Raw genomic sequence first — 12,969 nt, forward strand, 5'->3', positions numbered from 1 at the left:
ATTTGACAGCGACTCACAGCTGACAAAAAAGCAATGTCCAAATGACATTTTGGTTTTCAATTTGAATTACTTGACTTCAGAAAATAGTAAAAAGTTGCACTGAATGTACGCAACACAAAATAACAACTGTAATTGCAGCAAAAACAACCCTTTTTTCCTTGCACATAACATAAGGTTAATTTTAATCGTTTTCTTTCCAACAGTTTTCTTTTCAACATAACCAATACTTTTAACCTATTAAATGTTCCATTTTACTCATCATGATTACAGTTATTAATTAGATTACTCACTATCACTTATAAAACCATTGAAATTTTTTTAGTAATATACATGTAATCTTCGTCTTGGGTCTAATAGTATGGCAGCACCACTGCATATTATGGATTCCAATTAATACATTTCTTTAAAACAAAAAGTGTACGTTGCGCAATTGACGTAAAATGACTAAGTTCAAGAATTAATTTCCGACTCAACTAAATAAGAATCCGCAAAGAAAAATAAATGTTTGAATTTCGTATCGATTAATTAAAATAATATGTTTCTGTTTATATGACTTGAAAGTTGGTTATTGCCAATATTTTAAAGACTATTAGTAAAATTCGTAATTCTTTTTACAATTCAAAATTTAACGTATTACAGTCGCCAAATTGAATTAAAGTATTAAAATTTTCATTTTTAAACTGAAATTTTGATTAATTTTAGAATGCTCTACTAGTTTACTGCAGTTTACTATGTAACAAACGAATATTGTTATTCTTATTCGTAATTATAGGTTCATGCCATTAAAGATTATTTATTTTCTGTTTAATGAAAGTTTGAGTTTTTGAATTTTGAAAAATATCGTTTTTTGAGTGGAGAACAAATAATTACTTATTAGTTATCTTTTAGGGAATTTGATTATAATTATTTTTAAAATTTAAATTTAGATAATGATAAAATATTCCTACAGATAAGTTCTTCTAAAATTCATTTTATTGGCTTTTTAATTGGTAGGAAAACTTTCTGATGGTAAATAATAGCTTAATTTCCATCGATAAATAAAAACATGGTATAAAATTTTCAAATCGTTAAATATAAACTAGAAAGTAGAAGTTTTTTTTTCCTTTTAAAAATATTTGATCATTTGCTCACACTATCTCTCATCATTCGGATCTAGAACTTTGCCCCATTGCCGTCTTCTTAAAAATTTACATTAGCAGAAACGCCGATTTTTTTTAGAAGAAGACAACCTTTATATGTTTGCATGCTTTTTCAACTTCCTACTCTGACTCGCGCCCTTTCAACTTTCTAGGATGATATAGAAAACGCGAGTTTCCTCGGTTAATGACAATGAAACCATTCATTGGTTTTTTAAAAAGATGATTACAAAACTTCGATGTTAGGAAGGATCAGCAAGAAGAATCACTGAAGGTACTGGACCTCCTTGATAACATACTTCCTGGAATAAAACTCAAATTATCATACCCAGTAGAACTACTTCTACTTGTCAGGCTAGTTGGACTGGCATAGATGTTCTCTGCTCCATCTTTAGGAATAGGAGATAAAATGATGTCCTTGTTTGTCGAAGTTGAGGATTGACTGCTGCTGGTACCAAAGAGTCCACGCAAGCTGAAAGTAGATGTCGAACTTGATATCCACGGAGAGCTACGATCCTTAATGGCGGCACTATCCCCGGCGATCCTTCTAGTACTTGTAGTAGAGATATCACTAGAAGCATCAGAGTCACAAGAATTGACTTCGGACTCTGATATAGAATTATCATCTTCTATCTTTGGTTCTGAGATTTGGTGTGCGCTGTTGTCGACAGATATTCCCGAATCTTCACTCGTTGTGTTTGGAGTTGGTAAAATGTTGTCAGGAATTTCCGTGTCCACAGGATAAATGGCATTCCGTCTCCTGTCATATAATTCGTTAGGAACCATGTTTAGGATTGTCTTTAAAATGTCCCGCACTTCATCAGACGTTTTAGAATCTTCCGTTTTTGTACTGCTTTCGGTTTGCAGTGAGTTTTTGTTGCTGACGGGTGAACCTTTACTGGTGGCAGTGCTTGCTTTTTGGTGAAGAAAAGCACTTTCTTGGGATGATTGTTGTTTCTGTAACGTCCCATCACTCATAGATCGAGGTTTGTCCGTTTGCGTTTGTTCTTGATATTCAGAATCGTGTGGTTTAAATATTTTAGGTGATATTTCTTTGTCTTTAGAATTTTCTGATATGTTTGATGAAATAATTCCGGAAGTTTCAACGTTGGTAATTTTTGTTTCATCTGTATCTGTTGTGGCTGGAATGTTCAGGGGAATGTCTGTTGAAGGTGTCTTGGAAAGTTTCTGCACACATTTAGATTCTTTTGGGATCATCTGAAAATAAAAAGAAAAAAAGTAACTTGTAAGAACTAATACTAAATTAATAATTTTGAAAAACATCCGATTCAATAGAGTTATGTTTAAGAACTGTCTGGTTCAAGTCAACTTTCAAGCAAAAAAAAAAAAAAAAAAAAAAAAAAAAAAAACGTTTAGTATCTAAGATGCCACACTAAGACGCACAGTTTCGAGCATTACACTTATAATCCTCCTCTCTCGTCCTTTTGCCTACGTTGTTAAAATCTTATAAATTAGATAACTTTCTCAACTTTTGCAAAATATTTTTAGATTTCCTTTTATTTTTTGGTAAAATATCACTGAAATTTTTTTGATAAGTTCAGTTAAGTTACATATGCCATGAATATAATAACGTATTAATGGAAAAAATTTCTGCCAATTTTTAATAGCGGCTAAGACTGCTTAAATACCCAAGAAGACCGTGGATTGCCTATCGCTGTACCATACCAATCAATAACAGCTTGTTGGTAGGAGCTCGAGCCTTGGACCATGACACGGGCAGCCTCAATGAAAAGTTTTGAGTAGAAATTTAAGTGCATAAAGCTTTAAATGTTTTTTTCAAATACAAAAGACATCTAAATTCCTGATGATAGAAATGTCACAGGTTTGTATTATTGAAAAACAACAACTTCGAAAGCCACATTGTACGACATGCTTATGTTCATATTAGTGATGGCCATAATCGAGAACTTCTGATAATCGAGAACTCGAGAAATTGATAATCGAAATCTTTAAAAATTGAGAACTCGAGCTATTGATAATCGAGATCTTTCGAAATTTTAAACTCGAGCGATTAACAATAAGATCTTTTGAATCGAGATCTCGAGCGATTGACTTATCGATTATTTTGAATCGAGATCTCCTGCAGTCCATTGCTTGATAAGTCGGAAAGTGATGATCGAGAACTTGAGCACTCCATCGCTCGAGAACTTGAGATGTGATAATCGAGAACTCGAGTTGTGTCAGTCAAGAACTTGAGATGTGATAATCGAGAACTCGAGTTGTGTCAGTCAAGAACTTGAGATGTGATAATCGAGAACTCGAGATCTTATAATCGAGAACACATAACAAAGTTCTCGAGTGATCTTGAATAATCGAGTGATAATGAATAATAATCATTTTTTCATACCTGAAGAACAGTTTTTATGAGCTTGGGAGTACTTGGTCTCCTTTCGTCGAGTTTAATAACCGTTTCTGGTTCAGCTATCGTCAAATTCGTTCCTTTTTTTGCTTGATCTCTAGCTTCGTTTTCTTTTATTAGGCACCTATAAGACATTATCATTTTGTTATGCACAAGGCTGAGATCCACACAGAAATGCATATTAACGCATTAGAACGCTGATATCGTATAGGGATTATTATTACAACTAGGTAACTATAATTCAGTTTGTTTTATATTGCTTCGAGAAAAACTCAGCAAATCATCGTTTTTTAGAATTTTTGGAGAATGACTTGATTTAAATGTTATTGAATTACCATTTCAAAATTTCACTTAATTTGAAGTATTTATGTCTTATTTTGGATCAAAATTTCCAACAAAATTGAAATTTATTTTGTTGCCTTTGTAGTTAAACCAATACACCTAGTTATAGTACTCAGCCCACGATATATAGAAATAGCTAATTTTTAAAACACTTCGGAATGATTACTGACACAAAATATTTATATTTTTTAACTACATGTAAAAACAGGGTTTTCCTTACTAATTTAAAAATCATTTGGGGACCACAAGCGATTGACAATTCGAGCACAAAAATGTAAAAAACAAGAATAATCTAGAACACATTCTTCATCTGATTGCCAGAACAAATTTCGAATCCCACGAAATGCTCTCTTATAATTTATATATGTAACTAAAGTTTTGCTTTTAGGTTATGACAGAACACTAACAAAGTTATCTAGAGAATTTCAAGAAAGTAACTTTTACTACTAGCAGTGGCGTAGCTACAGTGTTTGCCGCCCGGGGCGGTCCCTCAACTTGCCGCCCTTTCGTTGTTAAATAGCTTATTCACAAAACTCTCAAACGTGTTTAAATTAAAACTAGCAATTTAATTGAAGAAAAAATAAGACCTTATTATTCTCTATATACTTTCAAAAGAAAAAAGGCGGGGGGGGGATAAGGGCCCCCACTTGGAGAAAATTGCTAAATTTAAGTCAAAACCGCAATTTTAGTAAAGTTTTTAGAAAGGGTGGGTTGTGTGTGTGTGGGTTTGCTCCAGATTTTTTTTTTTCAAAATCAGTCTCTTTTAGTGTTTCTTTGTTGACGTTAGGGGATCGGTACGCAACGAAAGGAAATTTCACGAAATTTTAAAATGCAGCTTAGCCTACTTAGAAGAGGTCAAGGGAATCGGGAATGGTCGGATACTAAATGCGAAAATTTTAAGCTCCTAAATATGCAATTTTAGGCTATCTTTGGCAACGCAATTTCACGCGCATTCCAGTGTTGCCAGATGGTCAAATCCAGATTTCCCCAATTCCCTTCCTACTTTTCCCCAAAAAGCGGTGTTTTCTATCAAAATTCCCCAAATTCAAAAATTATTTTTCCATTAATATTTTCATTAAATGAATCGACATCCTTTAATATTTTTGTCTCTTGGATTTTTTTTCCCCCAAATAACCAAATTTTCTTAAAAAATTCCCCAACTTTTTTTTCTTCCCATTTTCACTTTTTTTTTTTTGTCTTCTTTATCTTTATCTTTCTTTATCGTCTTTACTTAATAATAAAGCTGAAAGTCTCTCTGTCTGGATATCTTTCTGTCGGTCAGGATCTCTGTGACGCGCATAGCGCCTAGACCGTTACGCCGAGTTTCATGAAATTTGGCACAAAATTAGTTTGTAGCATAGGGGTGTGCACCTCAAAGCGATTTTTGAAAATTCGATTTTGTTCTTTTTCTATTCCAATTTTAAGAACATTTTCCCGAGCAAAATTATCATAAGATGGACGAGTAACTTACCTAGCTATCATAACGTGGACCCGTAACGTGGGCAAGCCAATTGGCGAGAATTTCATCATGCATTATTTGTAAATATACAGGGGAACCTTTTAATTTTCTACTGCGGGCAAAGCCGTGCGGGTACCACTAGTCATAAATACAAGCGCCTGACTGAGAGATGAGAAATAGCCAAATGTTTTTTTTTACTTGCATTTGCTACTCTGCTTCTGTACGTACATTTAAACTATGATTTTTGTACATTTTTATCCAAGAACATTCTTCATCACACTTATTTTTACCTGTTTTACGTATCAACTAGTTGTTTACGCAGAACATTAATATGAATTCCGTAGCATAATATTTCACATAATGCGAAATGCGAATTCCATAAAGTTGATCAAAGCTAAACCAACGCTGTTTGATACAAACAATGTAACTACTACTTCTTTTCATGAATCTCAATACAAAAAAATTCTTTTTTTCCCGAGGTTTTTCTTTTCCCAGGTTTTCCCCAAGAAAAAAAAAATTTCCCCAAAGAATTCCCCTCAAAACTCATTTCCCCAAAATTTCTCCAGAGATCACCAGATTTCCCCAAAATGGGGAAATTTATCCCAATCTGGCAACACTGCCGCATTTTAACGCAGTTGTAGGAGTTAGGGGAAAGAGGGGCACCGAGGTTTCTTATTGAAATACTTTTTTAAGTTGAAATCAATTTTAAGGGCATCTTTGGTGGTTTGGAAGAAAAAGGAAGGTTCGGATTCTTTCTTTGGAAATTTTTCGGCACCAAAGCCTCAAAAACTTAATTCCAGGCTGTCTTTGGTGACTTTGAGAGGTTCCCTAATGGCTTAAAAAATGTTGTGAAGCCCCAAGCGGTTCTCTCCTGAAAAATTTCCGTAATTAACGTTCGACTTTGGGCTTTGTTTAATGATGTTAGGAGGAAGAGGAGTCAGAGGGAGGTTTCCCTCTAAATATCATTCTTAAAGCTGAATTTCATTTTAGACTATCAGTTAGAAGGAAGGGTTAGCAAACCCTCGTACTCACGCAAATTTCTAAGAAAGAAAACTTTGGGCTATTTTTGGGGACGCAAGGAAAAGGGGTGAAGAGAAATTTTAAAAGCGCAGTTTTCATCTTAGGAGACATAAGTTGAGAGGGGGAGGGCGACTAAGATATCTTTCTCGGAAAAATTCCAAAATTGAGCCCTAAAAACGTATTTCAGGCTACATTTGATCACTTTAGGAGATCAAGGACAATCAGGATTCAAAATGCTGTTTTCACAAATTGATATTGAAGTATCGAAGCTCTAAAAACGTAATTCTTTAGCTAGAAGTTGAGACTTTAGAAGAGAGGGTGGGAGTTTTCTCCGGGAAAGTTTTCAGAATTGAAGGCCTGACTATATGCTTTTTGGCTGTATTTGCTACGTTAGAGGAAACTGTAGGGCTAGGGGCTCGGCCCAGAAATTTTCCAACATTAAGGTCTAAAAACGTATTTCTAAACGTATTTGGTGATATTGGGCCTAAAAACATTTTCGCACTGTTCGACTACAGATTCGGGGTGGGAGAGGTTCCCAACCGGAATTACATATTTGAAACTGAATACTTTAAAACGCATTTTAGACTATGTTTGGATAAGTTGAGGGTCCAACTCAAATGTTGAAAAATGAAATATGCTTACCTTCCACAAAGAATAGATTAACATGTGATCTAAAATTGTCGGATAGATTATCTACTCGCAAAAGCGAGAAAACGGAAATCTCTTATACTTCGTTTGAAGAAGAGAACTCTTGTGAAGAGTGGGAAATCAAAGCAAACTCGGAAACATGTAAAGTGTGACGAGCAATAAATTGTTTCGTGTAACATTTAACATCTCCTCCTTCCCCCCTTTTTTTTCTTACTCTTGTCACCGTTTTCCTGAAGTAAAAAAAGGGGAAATTTTTGTTTCACGAGCAGGCTTTCAAGAAACTCTAAACTTAAAATCCTGTATTAGCTTTTTCTTATAACAAAAATTGGAAAAGTTCATTGTTTTTGTCTTCCTGAAGTTAACTTCTACAGTCTAAATAACAGGTTAAAAAAAAAAAAATACTATGCACTTTTCATATTGCACTGAAAAAGGCAAAAGAACTTTACTGGATCAGAATGGAATATTTAAGTATTATTCCTTTAGTTTTCAATTATTCCAATAAAATGACACCGCAAACGAAGAAAAGAGCGGCTCAATTCAGGTAGAGAATTTCTTATTATTATCGAGCTTTCAATCATAAATTTGAGCGTTGAAACAGGCATATTTTTCTGGGAATGTTTGGTTTAAAATGACTTGAGCCGCACTTTTCTTCGTTTGTGGTGTCGCTTTCTTGGAATAATTCAAAACTACAGGAATACTTAAATTGTCCATTATGTCCCAGAAAAGTTATTTTGTCCTTTTGAGTGCTTTAAGAAGATATTTTCTTGCTTGCAATAAATAGATTAAAACCATAATTTCCTTATTTAGAAAATACATTTAATTCTTCCACATCAAAAAGGCCAATTTGCCGCCCCTAGAAAAGTGCCGCCCGGGGCGGATCGCCCCCTCCGCCCCCCCCCTTAGCTACGCCACTGACTACTAGTGAGAGTTATTATGAGATAAAATATTTAATCATATTGCTTGAGTTAAATTTAATTCTACAGGTTTATTTATTGTGATATGCAGATCATCTATGATTACTTCAAGCAAAATTAATAATAAAAAAAGTTAATAAATTATTTAAGTTGAGGTTGAAGGGTTGGTCAACTACTGGTTATCTAAAATGCTATCAATGCAGTAATTGACCAAAAGGGTCAAGTAATGAACTTATGTTGGTTTTAAAGCTTTTTTTTCTTCTCAAAACCAAAGTGACTTACAAGCATTTTTTCTTAAACTGAAATATTATATAATTTTATTTGGGAAAAGTATTTTGAAACTTCTGCGGGTAATTAATAAATGTTTTTGGTCAACCACTAAATAACTGAAAATAATTGACATATTTCTATAAATTATAACTCTATGAAAAGTATTCACGACAGACAGGAAAACTATCAGGGCCACTAAGAAGGTAGGGTAAAGTAGACGTATTTGCCGGTGCTCAAATTTGATCCCCTGAGTTCCTTTTATCTGACACTAGGTGTCGCTACCGGTGATGTCTTTTCTGATTAGTCAAGAACACTATTTAAAAAGAAAGTTTTATGAGTCCAACCCACCGCGTCGCCGTTCGGCAGCATTTATTCTGATTTTTGAAAACTTGATTTATCGTAATACTCTTTGTAAATGTTCTTTTTGATTTATTAGGAGGTGTTCATTTAGTTCAAATGGAAGTATTTGTTTAGAGTAAGCTGTGAACTGAATGATCTGAGCGTTTTGCTATATTAGGTTCACTTCACGAAGAGTAGGAAATCACCATATTGGTATGTAGATGTTGTTATTTTCGTCCCCTATCAAGACTGGCGTAAAAGACGTTGATGCATATAATGCTAGGTGCCAAAAATGTTTTATGAAGAAAAACATGGAGAAATATACGTTGCCCTTAATGTGCCTCGTGGCAGACACAAAATGTGCTAAGAGGCGAAGAAAAAAAAGTTTGTGATGCTTGCTTGGAGACTTGAATAATCAGTCTAACATTTCGTAATTAAGTATTCTGAAAAAAAAAGCCCAATCTACTGTCCAACCACGGATTGTATGGAATTTTCAAACGTCCATATGAGACAAATCTATCTGACTGAGGGGGAAAAGTAAAAATCTGATGCGTGTTCCGCTTATTTGAATGAGACATTCTGCAAAAGCTGACATCACTAAAAATAATAGATTTGTCCATTTCCGGCTGTAAAACGGATGTTTGTCTTTCCATACAATCCATGGTCAGACAGTATGATGTTTTTTTTTTTTAATTATAATTCTTAGTTCGTATTTATTATTATTACCAGCTTTTTAACCGATTACTACATCTTATGGAAGGTATATTGGAGAGGGGAAAAATTGGATAATAATTTTCAATTTTGTTCAAGGCATTTTTTAAAAACTTTCTTTTCACGGAAAACAAATTACGTATGATGTATTTAAACTTAAATACCATGTGTGGGCTTAGTTAATGGTGTTACATAACTTTTTTTGAATTAATTGATAGTAGTATATACTACTCAGATGCCAAAAATCTTGGAGGAGGGGGGGGGGGCAAATATGGTGATTTTAACCCCATGTCAGCAAGTCAGAAAATAGGTGCTGACCTGTGCAGGGGCTCTACTAGAAATGAGAGGGTAAGTTTATGGGAGGGGAGCGGGGTTTGGTGCTAAAACGGACATGGTGCTCGCCTATATTGCTACTATTAAGTATTATTTAATACGTATAATTGTATACATTATATATATATTTAGTTATGCAATATTTATTACGAGTAGTAATGCTATTCAATATTTAGGCAATATAGAAGCACCTATGACGACTAGATTCAGGTCTTGCGTCGACTCACATGTGATGGTAAGATAAACATGTTGTTGTTTTTTCTGCTTAGAGTCTATGGGCTTGCCGAGAAATAAATAAAATAAAATTCTTTTTGGTGTCAATTTTGACGAGATATTGCCACAGATCGCCAAGTTCGACTACATTTGGCTACTTTTCGAACCTTATAGGTTATCACTGGCACATACCCATCATGAAGCTCACGTGCGATGACGTCATCCACCCAACAGTCAACCAGATGTAACCTTTAGGTGGACATACATGCTCGTATATATAATATACATATGAATGGTCGGATTTTAATTTTATAGATTTTGAATTTTACTGTGTGGAAAAGATGGTAAACTACTGGCTGACACTGGTCAATTACTGGACGTAAGTGGCCTATTACTGGCGAATCCTCATTTTTTAAATAGTATTGAAAACAATTTGAATAATGCTAAATAAATCAGTAGAGTGATTGATTTTTGTTAATCCTGATATATTTATTGACGCGTTGGAAAATTTTCAATTTTTTTTCCTGTGAAATTTTTTCTTCCGTGAAACTAAATGGAACTTGTAGAAACTTCTTCTAAATGGTCTATTACTGGCAGTTCTTCCTACTTGATTTTAAAATTTTTAAAATAAATCATGAAAAGAAAAATATGTTTTAAGCAACTCTTTATTAAAGTACGCAATGGTTGGCACATTTAATTTTTGCTACACTCTACCTCAAAACATTCGTAACAAATTGCAAAGTTAGTATTACTCGAGAAGAAAAAAGATTACAGCAATAAAAGATACAGTTTGGGGGGACCACACAAGGTTTTAAACATCTTACATCACTGCCAAACGATACGTATTTCGTCATTTACATGTAGCCTCATTGTATCCTTGAAGCTTAGGTTCATGTTCTTTTCACCGTTCCAATTCAAGGAAATAAAGCTCCTATACAAATGTTTTTAGCTTCTTTTTTTGCTGCATTGCATTTTGCTTCACATGTATTTTCGATTTTATACCCTTGCAAGATTACCTTGTAATGGTTCCTTTACTTTTTTATACTCCCCTAATTGTTTTGAGCAGAGATTTGCGCATAATCCTTCCTTTACTTTGATCCCCATCCTATCAAGATTTTTTCCTTAGTGGTACAGTATTAGTTAAAGATATATAGGTGGCGTTAACATCGAAAACTGTGTAAACGGTGCGACGTTTTTGAAAGAAAAAACTCCCAGAGGAGCCGCGAGTGAGATTTTGAGGATCAACCGCCAGGAAGCTTTGCATTTAATGCATATCACCACTTCTAATAGGAAGATTTACATCCATTTTAGGACCATATGACCATAAATCCTACTTGCAAATGTTTGTAATTGAAAACTGTTTAGCACGAGTTATGGGCATTATCATTTATGATTCTAATTTGAAAATTAATTGCTGTTTCTCTGTTTTTTTCCGTGGAGTTGTGTAATTTTTGTTCAACAAACTCTGAAGGTTTCATTGAGTTTCGAAAAAATAATTTAATTTTTTTAACCATTTTTCTGTTTTTTACTTGTTTTTTGAGATAGAAGTCTATCTTTTCATTTTATATCTCAAGAACTACGTACTTTGCTTTTTTCCTGAGCACTTTCTGAGCTTCTGGATAGTTCTTTAAGGCCTCCCACAAGTCATCTTTGCTCAGTACAAAAAGGTTGGAAAATCCTTTGCTTCTCACATCAGCCGTTCGACGGTTACATCCAGGAATTCCCAGCAAGCTGTAGTAGCGAAGAAAAAAGAAATCTGAAACGTTAACTAGAAGTTGAAAATATTTTTATGATAATTTTAATCCATAAGCTAGACCTTAAAGAATGTAAATTAGTCTAACACATGATTCCAAGCAATATTTTAACAAATAAACAAATAAATATTCGAAACATTCTCTGTTCTTCCAAAGAAAATCATTCAGTTTTCTACAGCTGCATGAAGGTTATTGCATGTTATTTTTGAGCACACGTATGTTTAAAACATCTTCTGTAAGGAAATTGGGTCATTCCATGTCAAGTGATCCAAAGTTTTTTCCCTCACCTTTTTGTATTTCTTTGAAATTTGGCTCATCGATTGTACCCTTCAAGGTAATCAAAAGTCCAAATTTTTAGATTTTTATCTCTATTATTTTTTTATTTATGACACTTTGATTTTTCAAAAAACCCTCTTTTTTTCATGGATGCTTGAACATAAAATGGACGATAACTCAGTACCAAATACAGATAGAAAGATTTGGTAAAAAGCATTTTAAAGTACATTATTTGCTGTTTAATGGAATATGCAACATGACTAATTTCAGAAAAATTTTAATTTTAAAAAAATGAAATTTAAATTTTAAATTTAAATTTCTCAGAAAAGGTATAATGAATTTTTTTAAAAAAATTCTTAAAAATTTGTGTGTATTTTATCTTTATTTGTGCAAAGTTTCAAGTTGGGATCTCAATGGGATCGTATTTTTATGAATTTTTAAATAAAATTTGACTTATGAAATAATGACATTTTTTCAGATTCTAACTAGTTAAATATGGGGTTCTCTTACTGGGGATGGTCTAGTAAATAGTAATTGATCATGACTATGCTTGAAATGAGCTGACATGAATTTGTTGATTAGTACCCCCCGCCCCCACACAACCACTTTTTATCTTTTTTTTTTTTTTCAAAACTGTATTAAAAAAAAAAAAAAAAAAAAAAAAGCTGGCGCGTAAGAGTTATAATCATAATAAACTGGGAGGCACGCTGCTAAACATCAGTAGTGACTAAGCCTTATAAATGGGGAGGGGGGTCATAAAAACTAAAAGTCAGAAAAACTTTAACAGACAAATAGAACCACTCATTTGCAGCTTTTTTTTTCTTTCGGAAAGTAGGAGGGTAGGGGGGAGGGGGGCATTCTGGAATGAAGCTTAACAACATGGAAGGTTATGCTGAAGCTAGCAAAATTTGTTTGGTCTATAACTACTTTTAATATATCTGTAAATAGATCTCGCTGCATTGCTCTCCTTTACAACAGAAATTAAAAAGAAAACTAGCGTTAAAGAAAAGAAAAAAAAAAAAAAAACAGCTGCACTCCAAATGTTGTAGAAAGATGGTTTTATGCGGACAGACATATGATCTGATGCTTAGATTTAATTTTAGTTTAGTGTGAAAAGAATGGAACAACATGGGGGGAAACACTTCTATTTTGCTATGATCTTGGGGCAAACTAT

General features: G+C 33.7%; 1 protein-coding gene across 1 annotated transcript in view; it reads right to left on the bottom strand.

Annotated features, from left to right (window-relative positions):
- Window positions 1–1,388: 1,388 nt before the first annotated feature.
- The window catches only part of LOC129220733 (cyclic nucleotide-gated cation channel beta-1-like), a 58,705-nt gene continuing 47,124 nt past the window's right edge, over window positions 1,389–12,969 (bottom strand). Inside the window, exons 15-17 of the mRNA XM_054855163.1 lie at window positions 11,350–11,496; window positions 3,505–3,640; window positions 1,389–2,354 (exon numbers count right to left, since the gene is read on the bottom strand). Of these exons, the coding sequence (XP_054711138.1) occupies window positions 1,389–2,354; window positions 3,505–3,640; window positions 11,350–11,496 (1,249 nt within the window). The remainder of the gene's footprint in view (window positions 2,355–3,504; window positions 3,641–11,349; window positions 11,497–12,969) is intronic.

The sequence above is a fragment of the Uloborus diversus genome, chromosome 4, assembly GCF_026930045.1.
Source record: "Uloborus diversus isolate 005 chromosome 4, Udiv.v.3.1, whole genome shotgun sequence".
Lineage (NCBI taxonomy): Eukaryota > Metazoa > Arthropoda > Arachnida > Araneae > Uloboridae > Uloborus > Uloborus diversus.